We start from the raw sequence: 22,887 nt of genomic DNA, 5'->3' as shown, positions 1-22,887 counted from the left end.
TTCATGTACTAGTCTCGCGGTTCACTGAGCCGCATCACTACTGCAGACATTACAGAACACAACAGATCATAAGGTGACAATAATACTCCATGTGACAAACGCTCAGCAGCTCTATGGCTAGGGTCAGCTTCATGCATAAGTCCTTTTTTACTGCTCGTCACCCATTTCAGTGTGCACGAGCATAATGTACAAAAACAAATACCCCGTTGTCTTAATTATTTGCACCAACTGCCATAAGCCTTTCCATCCATTCCCACCTCCTCTATCTACACCTAACATCATTTATTTTTCAGTTCATTGTCAACCAGCAGCATGTCTTCATTACTTTTCATCTGCTTGTCTTCCATCTCTACAACTGTCACCAGGTACTGTTGGCTACTCTGAAGTTGTTGGCTCCAAACCAGTTTGTTCATCTCCACAAGACCCGTCCCCTCTCTACTACCGATTGGCTAGTAGCCAATCAGGTCTCTCACTCTGAGTAAACGGGCCTCACCTTTCGGCTCGGTTCCTAAAAACAAATGAAGAACAATCTCACTCAGTGTGAGTGAGAGGGTCTCACCTTTCGGCTCGGTCCCTAATTAGGAAGTACTTGGGATGAGGTAACAAAAACAAACAAAAAAAAAAAAACTAAACACGATTTCTTAGCTATGTTTGTCAGTTCCCACTGCCGATTCTTTTTGCAGTCACATAAAAATATTCCATCTGGAAATTATGTTGAGTCAGTGACCTCAAAGTTACAGAGTATTTGGTGGTCATTTTGGTTTTCATTCACAGACTTTACAAACCAGATCTGACCAATTTTAACTTAGTTTACAGGATGACAGAGTAGTTCACGTCTCTACAGGTAAAGGCAATGGCTAAGACGAATGCAAATGTGTTTTGCTGCAGATCACAGATGCAGTGTCTTTAAAGCGGAACTATGTAACATTTTGCTGTTTTGTCCTTCTTTATGGTTTCTGATGCAATTTTCTCTATGGAGCTCCCCCTACAGTTTCAAAGTACATATTTACTGTTGTAAAACCCACACTTAACCTCTCTGCTCTGACCATGTGCATTTGTTTTCGATGAAGCTGGTGATGAGACTGGGCAAAAAAATGGTGATCAAAGACACTGCTGGAGAGGAGCAAAGTGGGAAACTTTAGCAGGATCTTGAAGTTTCAGACATTTGTTCTCACTTCATGGAGGAGGTTGCGGTACCAGAGCTGCAGCAGGGGGGACGTGCAGGCAGGAACACCCTGGCTATCAAGGGGACAGGTCACATTGACAAGCCAGTTGTAGGTGCAGAGACCGCCGGTCTGCAGCTGCTAGCACTGCGCTGCTAATGTTAGCCACACAGTTTAAGAGCTAACAGGCTAACAAACATCAGCAGCTAACACCTGTCACTGTGTCCTGGTCACATTCGCGATTAACACACTGTCATCCCAGGGCTAACATTTATAACAACAAGAATTATCTAGACCTTCACCTGGACAAGGAACAAGCATCATACAACACCAGGTAAGATCGAACATCAAGGCTAGTTGTTATGCCAGCAGGGGTTTCAATCATTTTCAGAGTAGATGGTTATTTGTTAAAAGTAGGTGGCTCTTCCCAGATGGCAGGGGGCGGCCTCTGGTGCGGTCCAGGGGCAAAGCCATGGAGAGGGATATACGGAGGGCTGAAGAATCCCTATGCTACACTGAAGCAAAATGACTGTTTTGCAAAACTCATTTTACCTAATTTTATGACCAGTTTTAAAGCTGAAAAGAACACTATGCCTGTATTGCAAAAGGCAAAGTGTAGACCTCATAACAGGCAAAGACTAAAAAAAAAAAAAAGAGTGACCTTGCTCCAAACTACATCTAGTAATCTCAATTTACATTATTCTTTGTTCATGTATTATTCATATATATTTGTACATTTTATATTTGTTGAAGGTCAAATCAACTTTAAAATGATAGTCATTTGATAAAAAGACACATGCTCCTTGATCTTGTATAAATCTGATGGTCAAATTAATTCAGACTGGGAGATCTGATCACCAAATGGGCCCTGGAAGATTGGAGAGAAGTCTGTTGCAACTGAAAATGTAAAAATATGCTGATAACTACTACTCCAGATATATAGGTTTAATAAGGGATACTAGCTGGTTTTGGATTTTTGCCAGTCCATGTATAAATTTGCAATAAAGTTTCCTGAAGCTGGTTTATTCTGTTTAAATGTGACTATTTCATATTCTATTTCCAACCACTGTCACTCATTATGTATTTTGGGAAATTTGTTTACATAGAGACTATTAGTTTACATCTTACAAAAATCTGTTATAATTCACAAAATCCATATTTTGCTTTTTGGCATTTGAAGCTACAGACATACACGAAGCACATGATATCTTAGTGAGACTGCAGTATATTAAATGACCATCAGTGTAGATGGGAGAATTTATTCAAATGTAAATAAATAAATAAATAATAAATAAAACTAGGGGAACTACATTGCGTCGCAATATCGGTGACGTGGTGGTGTAAATGTATACAAACAATGGCACATGCCACACGGTTTATGCACATGTTGGGTAAATGGGTGCGATTCTGGGGTCCCAGGTGATGTCAAGGTGTATGAGCTTAGCCATGTTTGTATACAGTGGATGCCCTGGCAATCCAGGTCAAACCCGCTGTAGTTTCGTGTCGTCCGCATAGGGGATTGCAGGGTCACATTCACTGGCTCAATAGACCTTTGACCCTGTACAGAGGTTGACATTTCCCCGTGTGAACGAAAGACGATATATCCGGCAGGGGTCACTAGTAATAGTAATCTGGTGATACAAGTAAAGCCCCACAATCCATACGAACCAGAGTCCTGCACGGGTCCACTTTTCCAAATCCGCACCCGCCCGTACCTGCAAAGCTGTTTAACACAACCCGACCCACTACCCGCATTTTTTTTCCATGTCCAATCCGCTCCCGCCCGTACCCGTGTACATTAGTCCTGCAATCTGACCCAACCAGTGATTATACATATTGGGCCAGATCTAGTAAGATCTCAATTTGCATGTACTAACTTGCGTGTGCAATCTAGAATTTTGCATGTGGGGTTGAACCGCTGTTTGTGGGTGATTTATTCAGATTGCTTGCACAAATGTCAACAGGTGCAAAGTCTTGCAAACCACTCTGTTTAAATGAGGATTTTGTGTGTGCTAAACTGCTCTGGGATACGCCAGCATTAACAGTGCGCTGAATGATTCAGATGCACAGAAATGTGATGTTGGAGTTTTGTCATAGAAGGTATCGCACTCATTTATTCATTTATTTTTTACTTTAAAGGGGTGTGTGTGGGAGGGGGTGGGTTGAATGACTGTCAGGCACACATAATTTAGTCCCACTGTAACCTAATGTTGGTGCAGATTTTTAAGTGGAGTGGAAAAGAGTCCCGTAAAGTGTGTGTGTGGGGTGGGGCATACGTCTCAATTATTTTTTCTTCCATCATTCCAAAAATGTTCACACAAAGGTGAAAAATGCGTTCTCTGCATCTCGTTTCATCATTTCGATGTCTCCTAACCACAGCCGTGTGTAGAATTACGCATTCAACCCGTTTGCACCTCCTTTTGAGACTTGTTAAATATAGACGCAGTTGCTATGACCAAAATTGCTTTCTGGTTTGATAAATCTCTTTGCATGTGGTAAATTAAAATACATACATTTTCTTCACCCACCACATGCACAACTGCGTGTAAACGCCCCATATTGCATATTCATTATGGTAAATGTACTAACTGGATACAGACGTGCTATTTTGCACCTTTGAAAGATGCAACCCTTAGTGCGCACTGTCAGTTTGTACATTTTTTTTGCGTGTGTAATGAGTTTGCACAAGGTTTAACACACGCAAACCTTTAGTAAAACACCCTTCTTCTGATTGAATGACATAACCTATATACAGCAGTACCATACCTGCCTACTACACGTCCAACTTGGCCTTCGAGGATGGATTGTCCACAACTGTATATTCACCGCTGGCTATCTTTCTCTTTATATCATCCATTTTGATGCTCTGGCTCTGAGCTGCAACCTCTTCAGTGCTTTTATTTTTCACCTCCAGCGCAGGCTACCTGTCTGCGCTGCTCAATGACATCATTAGCCGGATGTAAATAGAGGTGAAGTTCACTTCAAAATAAAACAAACCAGATCAGATGATTGTCATCATTAAATGTCCTGCACATTTGTTTTCATCCATGAATCTTCTTTTATTTTTTCACTTCTTTCTTCTTTTCACTTTGCTACCCACCCGCATTTCATGTAATTTTACCCGTGCCCATACCCACGAAAATTCTTCCTATTTTTTTCACCCGCCCCCGCATGATTTTGTGGGTTACCCGTCGGGTATTCGCAGGTACCAGACCCAGTGCAGGACTGTGATACATACACACATTTTTTTTTTTTTTCACGATCAGGCGGCAGAAAAGACCTGGCCTGGGCTCCGGAGTGGAAAATAGCCGGTGAAAATCACCGGCAGCTGGAGGTTATTGAAACCTCTGTGCCAGTCACTATTCAGATGAAACAAATTAGACACGGGTCATGTAATAAATTACATACACACAACCAGAGGTCGCATTAACCAATAATATTCTGTCGTTGGCAATTTTTTTTTTTCTTTCAAGATGAAGGGAAAATTCTCTAGGCCATCCATCATTTTGACAAATTAAAATACTGAGGGGAATCTACTAATAGTTTTCACACAACAGAGTGAACAGAACCTGCTTGCAAGAACACTGGTCCGTCTCCATCTTGACAAGGCATCCAACAGTCCATAACAGTATCCTACTTGTATATAACCCTACAGTGCCTATATATAACCCCCTACAGCACCACTGTTCACAACTAAGCTGACTATAACACTGTTGCTTCTTTCAAATGACTCACCGTTGGTTCACCTGTAGCAGACCCCCTGTCCAGCTGGTGCCAACTGTGCATATTAATCAGTCATTGTCAAGTCTTGTCTCATTGTTTAGCTGACTATAGCCAAAATTATATGCTACTTTCCTAGCGCAAAATGTCAAGAGCTGAGTCTCCTTAGTTGTTTAAAAAAATCCAGTAAATGTGATGGCATTGACAAACACAATGAAAAAAACAGGGACTGATGTGGTGGAGGATGAAGGACAAGCAAGTAATACCCTAGTTCTTATGGCATTTGGCATGCTATACATATGAATTTTCTACTTTTGTGTGGTCTTCAATGCCATTTGATGGCGTGTCAATTTACACCAACTCTAACCATAACCCTCATTGTGTGGTATTTGACGCAGCATGAACATACATTAAGAAAGCTTATAATGCCCACAGATAACACCAATTGAAAGTGGTGTGCATATTTATGCGAGTCATGATATCATGTTGGTTTATCAGCCAGCTGGCGCCAGATGCATTTGCTGCATCGAGATGTTTCTTGAACATTAAATACTACTAATGATGTCTCATTATCATTACAAAATTTAATTTGAAATTAAAGCTGCAAGCAGCATTGAGCGGGACCTCGCACCGGGCGTTCCGCCTCCCCCGCAATCCGCCTCCCATGACCATTGACACCTCAGCTCCACTCACACCTCTCCGTAACGATACCAGTTCCCACCCTTTAGTGTCTGTCCTCCTTACATCTCTACAGAACACCAGCGACCCTCTGCTGAAACCACCATCACCTTTAAATGAGACTTTTATTTTGGAAACCCTACTGTGTGTATGTGCATTTGTTTTATATGTGAGAGAAAGAATCAGCTTGAAAAACGAATTGAAATTGTATGAATAGTTGAGCATAAAAGTGATGATTTATCATATTTAAGGCTATTATTTTGGAAAAACCCTATTGTGTGAGCATGTGTGTCTGTGAGAAAGAGTACTTTTGAATGAAGAAACATTGTACAAACAGTTGAGCGTTTGGTCATAAAAATGAAAAGAAGTTATGTAATAGACATTATGTATTACTTTTGATAAGGGTTTTATTTTGAAAAAATGTACTCCATGTAGTTTGTAATGTGTGAAAAATTTCCAGTATCAACAATACAAGGCAGCAAAACGTGTTTTAAAATGTGAGGGGGGGGGGGAGACCAAAAAAAAAAATTTCCTTGGAAAGCCTGGGATTTGAACCAGGGTCCTCATGCTCAATAGGCAGCAAGTGTAACCACTGCACTATACAGAAACACTGTCAAACCTGCACCAGTAAGACTTTCATAGGGATTTTGTCATTGTGAAAAGTGAAACTAAACATAGTCTTCAAAAAAAAAATCGCCATTATTCCATAACCGTAGGTCGTATCTGAAAAATTCTTTCACTTTTGGATTCTGCAGACTTGTGGGAATTTAATGAGTTATAACTTTTGTGTCAAAAGCCTGACATGAATAAGCAGTAATTGCAGAAACGTAGAGTAACTTTCAAAGGCAGATTGCTAACTTCCTGTTGGAGTTAGCTCATGAGTGTCAGTGTATAATTTGTCGGGCTCAATCAGACCAACATTTTGGCATTTGTTTCATGTTTCTGTGACATTCCTACTGGCCGCTAGGGCAGATTTTGTGTGTTTTTTAGTACATAGGTGGCGTTACAGAGTCCATTGTGGCACCCAAGGGGTAAATTTTGATATTGAATCAAAGTGTTCACCAGCCATGACATACATGGCAAATTTGGTGAGTTTTGGAGCATGTTAAGGGGGTCAAATGGCAGTCTAAAGTGGAAAAAGTATGAAAATAAACAAATTGCTATAAATCAATAACTGTACGTCCAATCTCAAAATTTTTTTGCATGTGAGCATTGTGCTGAGTCCCCTGAACACGTAGATATGTCACATGTGGGGAAAAACTCCAAAGTGAAAAATGAGTTCCAAACGTCGCAAGTTTGCGGGCTTCTAAAAAAAAAACTAAGACAGTTATGGAAAAAGTGCCACGTAACTTTTTTGAGGGGGGTTCACTCTATCTTTTGGTGCTATTTAGAAGTCAATACAACAAACGGTGTAATCGGAGTTAGTTTTAAAAATTTTATTTTCAAAGGCATATTGCGAACTTCCTATTGGAGATAGCTCATAGGTGTCAGCATGTGATTTGTTGGGCTCAATTAAACGAAGGTTTTGGCGTTGGTTTCGTGTGTCTACAACATTCCTACTGGAAGTTTGCAATTTGAGCATTTTATTTTGAAAGGCAAATTCTGAACTTCCTGTTGGAGTTAGGTCATGAGTGTCAGCACGTGATTTGTCGGGCTCAATAAGACGAAAATTTGGGCGTTTGTTTCATGTTTCTACGACACTCCTACTGGCCGCTAGGGCCAATTTTGTGTTTCTAGGGGGCGCTAGAGAGCTCATTTTGGCACCCATGGGGTAAATTTTTACATTTGATCAAATTTTTCGCCAGGCCTGACATGTGTGCCAAATTTGGTGAGTTTTCGAGCATGTTTAGGGGGTCAAAATCCAGGTCAAAGTGGTGTGTGAATAATAATATAAAAACGAACGAAAAACAATAGGGCCTTGCTTGCAGGCAAGGCCTCTCACTGTGTGAGAGGGCCTTACCTTTCGGCTCGGTCCCTAATGACGGATAATAATGCATAATGACGGACTTTCTGCCACCTTGCCTGTCAAAATGACAGACAATAAAAATGTCTAGCGCAACCTCTGCTCACAACAACTAGATTCAACTGACAAAATTCTGTGGCTAGCAGTAAAAATGCACTCCTGAGGCAGACAAAGGGTGATCTAGTAAACTAAACAAACATACAACTACGTGACACAAACACTGATTACTAGTATGTTAACATCTCCACTAGCAAGCAAGCATCCGGGCATCGTTCATAAAAGGAGTTCATAAACGACTTAACACCGTTACAACCACTAGCAATCATCAAGAGCATGCAAATACACTGAAAGAAATAGAGTATAGAGAATTTATCTAACCAATACTTGCAATAACAACAACACCAAGTCTGCATCTGTTTAACATGCTGGTTTTTCTTTCAGCATCTGCAAAAGTTCGACTAAGGCAGACTCTTGTCTTGTTCCTCTTCTGGTCACTCACTCTTTTCTTCTTCCTAGCATCTTCTGACAACAGCCACCTCTTCCTTTTTTCTGCAATGGAAAATGCCTATGAAATGAAGACATGGCTAGCTTGTATTTACAGCTAGCCAGTGGTACCTGGCGTGTTTGTGTCGTAGTGCAATAAACGATGCCGTTTTTCACAACAGACAAGATCTGGGCCACCAGGACAGTGACAGAGAAGTTACAAGTGGCATTTTCGGCCCTTGAGACCCTAGTGGGAAGGGGGAGGGCTTCCATTCTCCTCTTAACAAGCCATTTAACCATCACAATTACTTTGAAGCTGTTTAAGGTAAAAAAAAAAAAAAAAGTTACATATACCCCTTTTCCACCAAACTGGTTCCAGGGCTGGTTCAGAGCCAGTGCCTGACTTAGCACCAGTTTTTTGTGTTTCCACCACCCAAGCACTAGCCAAACCGGTTCCAAAGTAGGTCCAAATAGGTTCCAGGCAGGCACCAACTTTGAGCTGGGCTAAACTGGGGCCAGACTAAGTGGGCGGGGATTACAGACCCAAGCGGAAACAGCGAAAGCTAACCAGCATTTTAAAAACTAAAACCAGCTGGTTTTTAGTTTGGTTTTTAGAGAAAGAGTTATAGACAACAAAAACAAGCAGCAGTGGACAGAGGAGGAGACCCAGTGCTTTCTGGCACTGCGGGATTCATCCAAAGTCCAAGATAACTTGCAGGGAACCTCTCGAACAAAGCCAGTGTTCGAAAAAATATGAAGAGAGATGGCTACGACTGGACCCTGGACCAGCTTCTAAACAAACTAAAGAAGTTAAAGATGGATTACAGGGACCAGAAGAGACAGCTTGGATGCAGCAGCCGGCTGAAAAGAATCTGACATTTTGGACCTGCTGGACTCCGTTTTAGGGGACAGGCCAACTACCGGTGCACTGAACTTGGATACAGCAGACACGGACTGATGGCTTTTGATTGTGGACTAGTCTGTTGTTCAAACAGCAGTACACAATACTGGTAAGTTTTGTTTCTCAAACACATGGTTAACGGCTCACAAAAAGTCAACTTTAGAGATTAAAGTGAGCTACAAACGTTACGGACATTAAAATGCTAGACAATGGTATGCTAACAACAAGCATTTCTGTGTTGCCTCCGAAATGCTGTTCCCTTGGTGGGTTGATAAAAGGCAGAACTGAACCGAGTAGTTAACTGAACTATGTTCCAGTAGACAGCGTTATTGTCCACATTGGGGAGAACATGTCAAATTAAAGCATTGTATCTTTGTTTTGTTCTTTACAGTTGTTGCCCATGGACAAGGAGGCAGACTCACACAGCAACAGCGCCTGGATTTTTCGTCCCTTTGAAAAGTTTGTAAAGCATTTTTTTTTTATTTGAGCCTATTTATTTTTTTACTTCGGTGTGAAAAAACCCATCTGAAATGCATTAAGTTCATTTTGTCCGTGTTTTCCTATGCTTCACATAAACTTGGGGAACAATACTGCCCTGCTGACCTCACTAATTATCTGTTTACAGACTATCCTTGCATTACGTTTCCACATATGTCATACAGAACCCCACATATTTATGTTTTTGACACATGCCGCAGCGTGAATATTTGTGTTTTTCACCTGTGGATTGCAAGATAGGCTTGTAAACACAAGAGCACCACTTGCTTCTGGGCGAGTGTCTCCCGCACCAGACTCAGTAATGTGATCATGTTTTACGTTGACGTAATGACACGGCTCTGACTTGGCTCGCTTGGCTCTTAGCCTATGGAGAAGCAAACCAGTTCTTTGGAGGCACCAGGTTGGAACCAGTTACGCACTGGCTCTAGCACCAGCACCAAACTAGCACCAGGTTCTTTTTGGTGGAAAAGGGGTAATAGTTCCATTTTAAGGTGTGTATTCACTGTGCTGCCTCAGTTTAAAGTCTTTAAGGCAGCATGTATTGACCCATCTCTCCTTTACTAGCTGTTGTTGAGTATGTGATGCAAGGTGATGATGTCACTGACCAGGGACGGGTAACTCGATCCTTTTTATTTCAGAGCCAATAGCCATTTCTCAATACACATTCTTGTCTGTTCTTCTGTTCTCACTATCTTGTGAAACATGATCAGTCGGGGCCCAAGTACTGTTCCATTTAAAAGTTCACACAAACCAAGAATGCATGGAATGCATGCACGGGACTGAACGCATGGGGTTCGAGTAGGTCCAGGAAAACTGTGCCTAAAACTGCAATAAATAAAAGATCCAAGAATCATATTCGATGGACGTAAGGAGAGAAAGGTGAATCAAAGCCAAGTCCGCAAAAATAAAAACCCTGAGACCACACACTTTGTGAGAAGCGTAAAACAAACAAATTGACCATGCCACCGAAAGCCACCAAAGACAACAAAGAGCAAGATGAGGTGAAGGAAAGTGTTCAATTAAATGATATTCAGCAAAACATCAGGAAAATACTTTTGATGCTGACTCTAGGGGACCAGAGAATGAAATCTGTTGAAACCAAAGTGAATCAGTTGACAAGAAAATTTAATCCATTATCTCAGACGAATATGATCAAGGTGTGCATATCGACACACAAGAAAAGAGAACCGGCTCTGGAAAAGCAGCTGGAAACTTTGGAGGATGACTTGGATGCTCAAGAAAATAGATTGAGAAGAAATAACATTCGTATCTTCAATCTACCAGAAGAGGAAGAAGGCGATAACTTAATAGATTATCTGGTTAATCTGATGTCAGAGGATTTGGGAGTGGGAATAACATCAGAGGATGTGGAGCGGTGCCACAGGATCGGGATAAAGCAGAAGAAAGCCAAATATCCATGCGTGATAATCATTAAGCTATGGAAACATCAGTGTAAAGTCAACATACTAAAGGCACAAGGTGACAAAGAAATTAAGATCAGAAACCAGATGACTTGCTTCGTTCAAGACCTGCCTGTGAAATTTAGAAGGCGTAAGTATTATCTTCCGATCAGGCAAGAATTGGAAAAAAGTGGTATGAAATCTCAGCTACGCTATCCGGCAATGTTGTGGGTATGGAAAGGGAGACAGAAGTTGCAATTTACAACCACAGAAGAAGCCCGAGATGCGCTGAAAATAAACTCTCCAAGTGAGGCCTCCAGTTCTCGTGTATAAAGGGCAGCGTCATGGTGAATGTGGACAGCAGATCACTGACGAGATGAACTGGTAAGCGCAATGCAGTGAGCACAAGACTTACGGATATGCATACACCATTTGTGCTGAATTTAAGAACTATTTCTCCCCTGGACTGACATAAAAAGAACTTACTGTTATCATGGATGTGTTGGAAGCCACATAACTAATATGGACGGATTAATCCATCACCACAGTCTAAATTTGGCATTAAATTTTGTGAAATTTCATGTTTTCATTTAGTAATTTTATATACATTATACATTAGTGTATAGATAGTGTGTGTGTGTGTGTGTGTGTGTGTGTGTGTGAGATAGGAGAGATAAATGCAGATGGGAAGAGAGCAGAATAAAAGAATTTCTAAGCTGGTATGAAAGATGAACGCAAGACTTCTCTGGCATGTTACAAATCAAAATTGGATCCAGGAAAGGAGGTGCCCCCATTGTTGAAAATGACCTGATCCCTTTTTTCCTTTTCTATATTTTATTTATAAACCCTTTTCCATTTTTTTTCCCCCTTATCCCTTTTCTTGTTTTCTACACATGACAATTCTATTTTCGAGGAGAATATAAATATATTTATGTATGAATTTAATTAAAAAGGATTTGTGGCAAAATTTTCTATTATTTTTTAATTTTAGTTTTTGTTTCAATTTTTTTCCCCCATTTCATTATGATGGTAATGTTAATTAGAAATGGTTGCTATTAGTGGTATTGCAATAGCCATCATTACCATTTATTTATTTTCATGTACTTCTTATTAATTACTGGGGAGACGTTGGAAGACAGAAGATAAGAATAGATAGGGATACCGCTTCAATAAAAAGGGTAAATAGAAATAATTTTTTTTTCTTTTAGGATTTGCAGGATAGGGCACAATGGTGAAGTGGTGGAGCTTAAAGACCCTAAAAAGACTGCTGCACCTTAAAGTAATTATACTTTGTTTTTTTTGCCTGTCATCTGTTAAATATTCGCTCAACACCTTCATTCTTGTCTGTAAACATGTGTACATAATACATATGGATTATGTTGAGACACCTATGGCACTTAAAGTGCAGTCTATTGCTACTATTAGACTAGCATTAGATTTTTACTTGCTTTAAGATATGGTAATACATTTAGATTCTTTACCTATACTAATAAAATCCAGTGCACAACATGGAATGTCCATAATTTACATAATGGTATAAAAAAAAAAAAACACAAGGTCTTAGCACACTTAAAAAGTCTTTCCTCTGATGTTGTCTTCTTACAAGAATTACATTTTTAAAAAGGAGAAATTGAATATTTGAAGAGATTGGGTAGAAGAGGCTTATACTGTCACCTACTGTAGCAATAGTAGAGGAGTAGGAATCTTGGCTAACAAAACATACCCTTTCATTTGATATCACTGCATATAGATCAAGACAGCTGTCTTCTTATTTTAACTTGTACTTTGTATGGTGAAAGGTATACTTTTATATCGCCCATTTCCCTAGGGGCAAATCTACATTTTTTAGATATATTCTAAATATGTTAGCTAATAATCAGACAGGAACTATAGTTTTAGGTGGGGACTTTAATAACACTTTTGCTAAAATTGATAGACACCGTTTAAAAAAAGGAAATTTTAAAGACCCTTGAAAAAGTTTAAAAATTTTATTCCAACAAATAATTTAGAGGACACTTGGAGATTATTATACCCAACGACAAAAGACCACACATATTTTCAGAGCAAGAAGAACTATTCAAGGATTGATTACATATTTTTTTCAAAACCTGCCCTTAATTTATTGAGTTCAAAAATTCATGAAATTGTGACATCGGATCACTCACCAGTAACCTGTCAAACTGTACCAACTGAAAAGCGAAGCGATTGAATTTAGAGAATGAATAGAGCACACTTAGAGGATGTAGAGTTTACAAAATATATCAATGACAAAATAGATGACTTTACCATTACAAATGTGGAAGGTAAACAAAAGGATAAACCAACCCCTGAAATAATCTGGGATGCATGAGGCATATATCAGAGGAATATATTAGAGGAAGGATTTATTACTTTTAAAGAAAGCCAACAATTATAGATTTAATTCAAATACAGCATTTTATTTAGGCTAATGGCAAATAAACCAGGCAAACATTCCTCTTTCAAAGTAATCGTTAGTTTGGCTTGTATTCATTTTATTAGTGCTGATAAGGATACAAATGCATTAGTCAGGAATAATAAACTTATTAACAATACACTTAAATCCTTTGATGAAAATTTATATAAATCAGAAAAAAAATCCACTATATAAAAGTTCATTTTTGGACGCGATAAAACTAAAACGGCTCTCCCAGGATAAAAAGGACAACTAAAATCAGAAATATCTGAAGAGGAAATAGTGCAAACAATTAAAACTTTTGCACTTAAGAAAGCCCCAGGTATGTATGGCTTTCCAGTAGAATTCTATGCAACATTTTGGAGAAAATCGGTTTGATTAATTGTAATAAAATATTATCTAAACTAATAAGCAATAGACTAGTGAAGGTTTTACCTGATTTAATACATATTAACCAAACAGGCTTTGATAAAAATAGACACAAACAAATACAAGAACATGCTTCAGTGTATTTCAACATGCAAAAAAGCACAATTTAGACTTATCAATGATAGCTGTAGATGCCGAAAACGCTTTCGGCTGCCTTGACTGGTTGTTTTTGTTTAAAGTTTTAGAAAAATTTGATTTACCAGATGAAATTATAGACTTTATAAAATTATTATCCCACTGCTAAGATTTACACCAGTAACTTATTGTCAGAGAATTTTACATTAGAAAGCGGTACCAGACAAGATTGCCCACTTTCCCCACTCCTCTTTGTTCTGACAATAGAATTGCTGGTAGAGAATATCAGACCAGACCCAAAAGTTACAGGTATCACAAACAAGTAAACAACAATATAAACTTAATTTATTTGCAGATGATATTTTGATTTACGTAACTATTATTGAGAAATCTATACCTTCTTTGTTTGAATTTTTTCTGAATATTCAATAGCCTCAGGATATAAAATTAATCTGGAAAAAACATAAATACTGGCAATACGGAAGCACAAAAGTACCACGCAGGGTGTACAACAACCATTTAAGTGGAAACGCAGCATTAAATATTTAGAATGCATAATAAGTGATAACAAGCAACAGATATACAAAGAAAATTTGGGGGTTTTACTTAATATGAATTGTGATTTCAGCAAATGGATTAATCTTCCCATAAACTTTACTGGAAGAAACAATTTATTTAAAACGACATTGCTTCCAAAGCTTTTATTTCTCTTTTCAACAGTACCAATCACGCCACCTAAAATATTTTTTAATAGGGCATATTCCATTATTACGAACTTTATATGGAAAAATAAAAACCACAGAATTAAAAGGAAGATTTTACATCTTCCAAAGGCAGAAGGAGGCTTTGACCATCCAGATTTAGAATTATGTCACCTAGCTATCCAAACATTTTATTTACAACATATAATCAAAAATACAATAGAAGAGCAATGGATCCACATAGAAAATGCCTAAGTCTATCCACAAAACCTTTTCTTTTATACATTTTTTAAGAATAAAAACATTAGTTCCATCAATTTCACAGTAAAAAATTTAGCAGCAATTTGGAGAAAAATGAAGAATGTGATGAGTGAGTCATACCCATTCCAAAAAATAACTTTCTATGGAATAACCCCTGGATAGCTCTCCAAAATTCATCATTAAATTAGATATCATGGAAGGATAGAGGTCTAGCAGTAAAGTATGTATGTATGTATGTATGTATCTATCCATCTATCTAAATTTGGGCTGCCTAATGGTAAATAAAATCTTCACATACATGCAACTTAAAAGTCTAATTCAGTCATTTGATTCGCAAACATTTGGGCAGCACAGCAAATTAGAGGAAATTATATTTGATTCAGAAACAGGTAAAAAAAAAAAATCACTGAGTAAAGTTTATAGAACCTTACAAAAATCATATGCGGTAGAAGCTCTGTTGCATTCTACAATACATGTGTGGAACCAAGACTTAAATAGAAATGATACTGACTTAAGAAGGAGGTAGAGTTGGAACTTAACAAGAGATATTACAGCTAATGAAAATCTACGTTTAATCAATTTAAAATAATATATAGAACATACTGTACAAGAAATAAAATTAATAAATATAACAAAAACACATCAGGGAGTTGTTTTAAATGTGGAATTAGAGACTCGTTAATCCATGCATTTTGGGAATGTAGTAAAATTCAAAGGATTTGGATGAATGTAGAACATTGGTTGTCCAAAGTGTCGGGTAGGGATGCAAATTATCGATTAATTCATTAATCGTTAGTTGGTTGCCCTTATCAATCGATTAACAATTAATTGATAAGCGGCAGTTTTCCTGAGAACCCGAATTTCTTTTTCAATACAATACTATAAGAATAAAATAAGATACTATAAGAATAAATGCTAAATATTGTTTATACACTCCATGATAAAACCATGTCATATTCCTTAATGATTGATTTATTGAAACAACTGGATACAGTCAGTGTTTCCTGTGGAATTCATCTGTTGATGTGGCGGTGTGTAATGTGTGTGTGTGTGTGTGTGTGTGGGGGGGGGGGGGTGCACGCGCGTGCCTTTCGCCGGTGTGTGTGTGTGGGGTGCTATGGAGTAATATGGAGGTATGGTGCAGTCCATGCCCCTGCAGACGTGAAAGTGAAACTTTTCACTGACTGTAGACTACACCAACCTCCATGGAAAACACTCCGATACTGATACTGACCCCGCATTTGTGCCTCTATTTATTCGGGGGTGTACCGCTCCCACAAACAAACGGGTCGGTCTGTGTTTAGCTCCACCATGTCCATAAAGACATTCTAACTCGTCAACGCCATGATCCGCTTCAATGACCAGCTATTCCAGCCGTGGCGTCGCAGCGCGGACAAACCGGCAGCCTTCGGACAGGTATGGATGGGCGGAAAAGGGCAATTAACCGACAATTAATAATTTAATCAAGCAAATTCTTATCGACAATTAATCGTTAGTCGATTAATTGTTTACATCCCTAGTGTTGGGTGTGAAATTTAATTTGATTCATCACTTTGTCTATTTCAAGATACATTACAAGATAGAGTGAGGTATCTACATAGGTGGATCATATTTTTTTCATCAATTGTACAGAAAAAACTGATACTTGAGCACTGGAAATCTACCTATGCGCCTTCATTGTCACACTGGAAATGAGAGTTGAGTTATTATTTTTACATAGAAAAGGCAACAGCCATGGAAAAGAACAAATTAACCCAAATTGAAATTATATGGGGAAAAGTGTTAGAAAAACTGATGATGTGAAAGGAAAACAAGGCCAGGTACAAGGATGTTGAGGTTGAGCATGTTTGCGAGTGGGGATTAATTGGTGCTGTTATTGTGGAGATGTTATTGTGTTATTGTGATCTTGCCAAACAGGTGGATTGGACAGAGGGGTTTCGTTGAATCCCCTCCGTGTTCATCAGACCTCACACCACTAGACTTTTTTTTATGGCGATACCTAAAAGACAAAGTCTATGCTATGAGACCTGCAACAGTTGCTGAATTGAACGTGAATGCACGCAAATACCTAGGGATTTGTTTCATGATGTATGCGATTCCATTGTTTCGCATTGTCAGCAGTGTCTGGACCAGAACGGACGTCAGTTTGAGAACAGGCGGTGACAAAACAATAAAATGATGTTTGTAAATTCTATTACATTTTGAAAGTTAAATGAATTTTAATAAACACCTACTTTACAATTATTTAAAGTGTGTATACATTTTTTGGGACACCGTGTGGTGTGTGTGTGTGTGTGTATATATATATATATATATATATATATACACACACACACACACACACACACACACACACACACAGGGTGGGGAAGCAAAATTTACAATATTTTGAGGCAGGGATTGAAAGACAGTGTATGACCATTAGTTTATTGAAAGTCATGAGAATTTATTTGCCACAAGAAAATTTACATAATAGAAAATGTTTTTATTCTATGTGTCCTCCTTCTTTCCCAATAACTGCCTTCACACGCTTCCTGAAACCTGCGCAAGTGTTCCTCAAATATTCGGGTGACAACTTCTCCCATTCTTCTTCAACAGTATCTTCCAGACTTCTTGTAATAGTTTTGCTCATAGTCATTCTCTTCTTTACATTATAAACAGTCTTTATGGACACTCCAACTATTTTTGAAATCTCCTTTGGTGTGACGAGTGCCTTCAGCAAATCACACACTCTTTGACGTTTGCTTTCCTGATTACTCATATGGGCAAAAAGTTTCTGAAAAGGTATGGATAATAGTGTTAGGTATGATTATGACATCAATATATGTTTGGTTTCAAACAACTGACGTAGTGCCTGCTGAGAAAAAACAACTAAATGTTCATTGTAAATTTTGCTTCCCCACCCTGTACATACATACATATATATGTCACAGTAGAGATTGAAATCCAGTAGGATTCGTAATCCTACTAGGACAGATAGGAATTTTAGTTTGTCCTAGGACAAACTAAAATCCTACAAGAAATTAGGATCTGAAGATTGGACTTCCAATCTGTCCTAGGAGAATTTGCAATCCTACTAGGACAGATTGTAATTCTATTTGGAAGTGGGATCTGAAGATTGGAATTTCAGTCTGTCCTACGATTTCGCCATCACTATTCCAGCGGAATTATTTTCATATCTTAGATACAGTATATGGCCCTTAGGTCAATACACATTGTAACCAGGATGCCAGCCGTCCTATCTGGTCCAACCTTATTCAATGGCCGTTTGTAACTGTCATTGGTATGTAAATGAGACACATTTGTATTCAGAAATCGGTATAGAATTTGAAAATAATTCAGCTGGAATAGTGATGGCGAAATTGTATGCTTACCTATGCTGAAATTGACTGGAATTTTGGCTGTGAAATGATTCAGTCTATTTTCCATACATTTTGATATAATCTGACATTCTCCTAATAGAATTCGAGATTGTCTTGACAGAATTCTTATATTTTTTGCCGTAGGACAGACTGAAATTCCAATCTTCAGATCCCACTTCCAAATAGAATTACAATCTGTCCTAGGAGAATTTGCAATCCTACTAGGACAGATTGGAATTCCAATCTTCAGATCCTAATTTCTTGTAGGACTGCAGTTTGTCCTAGGACAAACTAAAATTTCAATGTGTCCTAGTAGGATTTGTAATCCTACTAGGACAGATAGGAATTTGAGTTTGTCCTAGGACACACTAAAATTCCTATCTGTCCTAGTAGGATTACAAATCCTACTGGATTTCAATCTCTACTGTGACATATACACATATATATGTATACACATACATATATACATACACACTACTGATCGAAAGTTTTAGAACACCCCCGTTTTTCCAGTTTTGTATTGAAATTCAAGCAGTTCAAGTCCAATAAAGCTTGAAATGGTACAAAGGTAAGCGGTGAACTCCCAGAGGTAAAAAGAAAAAAAAAAAAAAAAACTAAAACACCTATTTAACCTAACTTTTTTTTTTTGTTTACCTCTGGTAGTTCACCACATACCTTTGTACCATTTCAAGGTGTTCATTGGACTTGAACTGCTTGAATTTCAATACAAAACTGGAAAATTGGGGTGTTCTAAAAGTTTTGACCGGTAGAGTGTGTGTGTGTGTATATATATATACATATATACATACATATACATATATACATATATACATACATATACATATATACATATATACATACATATACATATATACATATATACATACATATATATATATATATATATATATATATATATATATATATATATATATATATATATGTATATGTATTGTTGTTTTTTTTAATGGGAGGGGGGGTTGTTTTGTCTTTTTTTGTTTGTTTCAAGTTGATTTTGTGATTGTTGTTTTGATTTGTTTGTACTCATTAAGAGTATATGTCTTGGATTTGTGGACTGAAAAAAGTTTAAATAAAATCATATATATTTAAAAAAAAAAAAAAAAAAAAAAAAAAAAAAAAAAAACGGAATGTTGTTCTTGTCAGCTACCTTAAACCAAGGATGCACTGGTTGGTTACTCGTATAGACTTGCTGGCAAAATATTCCAAGAAGGACTTCGCGCTACTCTTGAATGCAGCACCACCTTCTGTGACAACTTCATTCAGAAATGTTTTAGAGTAGATGACCATCACCAGATGATGTGATACAATGTTGGTACATGCACGAGAAATACATCTTTATTATCATGATATGGGATTTAAAAAAATCTGTTTATCCAGTTTTGGAGAATTTACAAAATGTATAAAAATATTAAAGACATGTAAATAGTAGCATAAATGTATTGAAATCAAATTGAATCACATTTTGGTGGACTGAGGGAATACAATAGGTAGCCAATGGCAGAAATACAGCAGAGCCAGGGACGTTCACAAGCATGCAGCTGTTCCAATTACAGACAGACTTGTGTTCTTAGAAAGTCTGTTCTCTCGGAACATTCTTACCAAGACCGTAATAGCTAACTGATATTGAGAAAACAGTTACTGGCTTGCTTTACCATCAATCAAAACAACTAGTTAAACAAATGAACCTGTAAGCATGTCAAATCTCATTCACAACCATGTAAAAGATATGCATTTACACCCAGTTGCAACTCAAGTATATATTTATTATTAATTGACGAAACTATGTGGTTTTGGTAAGACTACTTCCAGTCTGCAGCGAAGAAAAGTTGAGAGCCGAGAATGCTGTTAAGCCATCAATCACAAAACAGCAATACTGTGTGCCCCGCCTATCCCAGGAAACCATTGGTGCTGGATTCATCCATCAGTTTTAACGAGATACCACGCAGTCGCACGACGGTATATTGCTAACCGTGTGAATGTAACAGAACCGATGTAAGCCGTGTCATCTCACTCGTGGACAACGGCAACTCGTTGTAAGAGAGTCTAAACTTATTCACGTGTACCGGATAAAATAATAACTTCAGAAACGAAGACAACCGTCGTGATTTTGAAAGTTACGCCCGCTTTATATTTGGTACACACCCAACATAATGAACTTTGAGTTGCCCGTAACTTCTTTGCCTCACCGACCAAAACATTCTAGACGATTAGCATAAAAAATAAAAACCTAAGAATTGGCTGGTACGTCTAATGAGGCTTTTCTCACACGTTGCGGTATTGCTAAGTGACCAATTTAAAGTTAAGTGGTGTGTACATTTTGCTACACCGCTGTTATTTTGAATGGAGTTTGGCGTGACGCGTGCCGAGCTAAAGACGGCGTTGCAAGCTAGCTGTTAGCAGTTTAGTTTAGCTAGCTATCGCTATCTGACGCTGGCAAGGGAGTAGCTTAGCTTTTCAGACACCTGGACATGTTTCCAGCATGAACATCACTGTGGACCACGAGTATTAAGAAGTCTAATCATTCATTTAGCTGGACAATACTCAGCCATTTTGTCTCCTCACTAAGACAGCGTCTGGGCTGCCTTACCTGCACCTCTTAGCCCCCTGCACTGGGACACAGAGAGGGGAAAGGCGTTCTGCAATGACCGATGTCTGTTTACAGTCTTACCGTCATATCTCTCCGCTTGTTCGGCAAGTTTGGCTTGGTAAACTAAATTCTCTCTGTCCGCCATCATCCGCAGTTGCTGGGACCGTTCGTGCCGTCCCGTAGGGAAGGGAAAATGATTAGCAGCTACTCAGCGATTCCTTCTGGTGGATCAGCAACAGCAGCGCTGCCCCGCTGTAACAGAAAACCCACCGGTAGCACTGGCGTAAAGATGGCGTCAACAGTCCATCCGGGAACCCTGCGCTGTAGTCCTCTGTTCATCCACACTACCCTTACCGAAGACACTGTCCTACATCTCCCATCAACCTCTGCTGTAAAAATTAACTTAAGTGTTCGTTATTCTTACGTATCAATAAAGTATTTTTGATGAGAGAAAGCTTTTTTCCGGTTTGGTTTATGTTTAAACATACAAATGAGCCCTTAATGGAATGCTACTTTTGTTATTATTTCACACACACACCTCTTGTATTTTGTTGTGTATTTACAGTGGCAGATCCAGATAAAATGGTAGTAGTAGTGGTGGTGGGGCGGGGGGCGGGGGGCAGGGGGGTCCGGGGCAGGGTTGGTTCAAGGGGGCAAAGCCAAATTAACATTTTAAATGTTTCAGATCACATAAAACTGATATTTTTAATTATAATGCACTAATAAAATTTATACAATTGAACCTTTCAAATGTGACCACTTTTGGAACTAAAGCAAAGAGTTCACTTTAATGAGGTTGTGCTCAGTGGTCCTATTTCGTGTAATAATCCTTTTGTTAAGAGAATATGAAATTTTTGAGAGTCACTTTCTGATTTTTTATTCCAGGTGTCATTCAACAGAACTCCATCTAGACCAAATGAGAAACTTGCAGTGTTTGGTGTACTCATGTGATTGCAATTGATGGATATAGTAGCAAAGTAGTGGCCCATGCAACTACGCCTGTGAAGAATAATCTCACTATTTATGAAGACGTCTACAGGTATGCCTTGGTTCCATTGCTCTTTGCATTTGTCAGTGTAATGCAATTATCTCCATGTTTTTCTTGATTTTTTAGGGGTTGTTATTTATCACAAATTAACATGGAAACCACATATTATATAAAAGGAAAAGATTGCAAAATCAATGGCAATCTTGTATAAGTCCAGAAATATATTCAACCACAAAGCACTACATATAATTTACTGTTCACTTATACTCCCTTATATGTCATATTGTGTGGGAGTGTGGGGCTCGACATATAAACAACTGTAATACTATAGTCCTCCTACAAAAACGAGCCATATGTATTATTAATAAGGCCGGTTACTATGAACATACAAATGAATTGTTTATGAAATCCCATATTATGAAATTTAATTATTTGGTTTACTATAAAATAATGCAAATAATGTATAAAGCCAAATTAAAGTTACTCCCTGTCTGTGTACAAAGGTTCTTCTCAACACGAGTCTAAATATGATTTGCGAGATGTTTGTAAATTTATTGTACAAAAGCTAAAAAAAAAAAAAGACAAAAAGAAGATGTATATCTGGTGTTGGAGTTAAACTATGGAATGAGGTCAGCATGGATTTAAGAATGTGTAGCCCATTTTGATATTTAAAAAAATGGTACGTAGGGCCATTTTTGAAGGATGCAATTGTTAAGCTCTAACAAGTAATAGGTAAATTATTTATTTTTGAGTCTACATTAAATTACCATTAATTTGGTGGTTAAGTTTTCTATTTTTCTGGTTTATTTTCACCTTTTTATGTTTCGCTTGTTTGTTTGCTTGGATACATTGTTTTTTCTGTTTTTTTCTTTTTCCTATATTGGATGCTGGGTAGCTGAATTTATGTAGGACAGGCATTAATATAAGCATTTTGCTTCTGCCTGTGCCTTTTCAGTCATTAATCTGTTGGTAATGTTTGAAGTGTTGTTGTAGACACTGGTTATTATGTGATGACTGAATAAAGAATTTCATCATCATCATCATGGCAGCCCTAAGTAAAATAATGAATCTGGTTATGTAAACATCACATTTTTATGGAAGCCCATTTCGGCCACTAAAAAAAAGAAAGAAAAAAAAAATCAATGAATGAATCAATCAAATTTTATTTATATAACGCAAAATCAAAGCAAAAGTTATTTTATGACACTTTACATATAGAACAG

General features: G+C 38.0%; 1 protein-coding gene across 2 annotated transcripts in view; it reads right to left on the bottom strand.

Moving 5' to 3' along the window:
• LOC115433097 (14-3-3 protein epsilon) overlaps positions 1 to 20,980 on the bottom strand; it is a 60,626-nt gene extending 39,646 nt beyond the window's left edge. Inside the window, exon 1 of one of the 2 annotated variants that reach the window (XM_030154312.1) lies at positions 20,677 to 20,980. In XM_030154312.1, coding sequence (XP_030010172.1) covers positions 20,677 to 20,824 — 148 coding nt within the window. In that variant the 5' untranslated portion in view covers positions 20,825 to 20,980. The remainder of the gene's footprint in view (positions 1 to 20,676) is intronic. The other variant, XM_030154313.1, reaches the window with a different exon arrangement.
• Between the last annotated feature and the right edge of the window lie 1,907 nt (positions 20,981 to 22,887).

This window comes from Sphaeramia orbicularis, chromosome 14, assembly GCF_902148855.1.
Source record: "Sphaeramia orbicularis chromosome 14, fSphaOr1.1, whole genome shotgun sequence".
Lineage (NCBI taxonomy): Eukaryota > Metazoa > Chordata > Actinopteri > Kurtiformes > Apogonidae > Sphaeramia > Sphaeramia orbicularis.
This window is presented reverse-complemented; position numbering and strand designations above follow the sequence as displayed.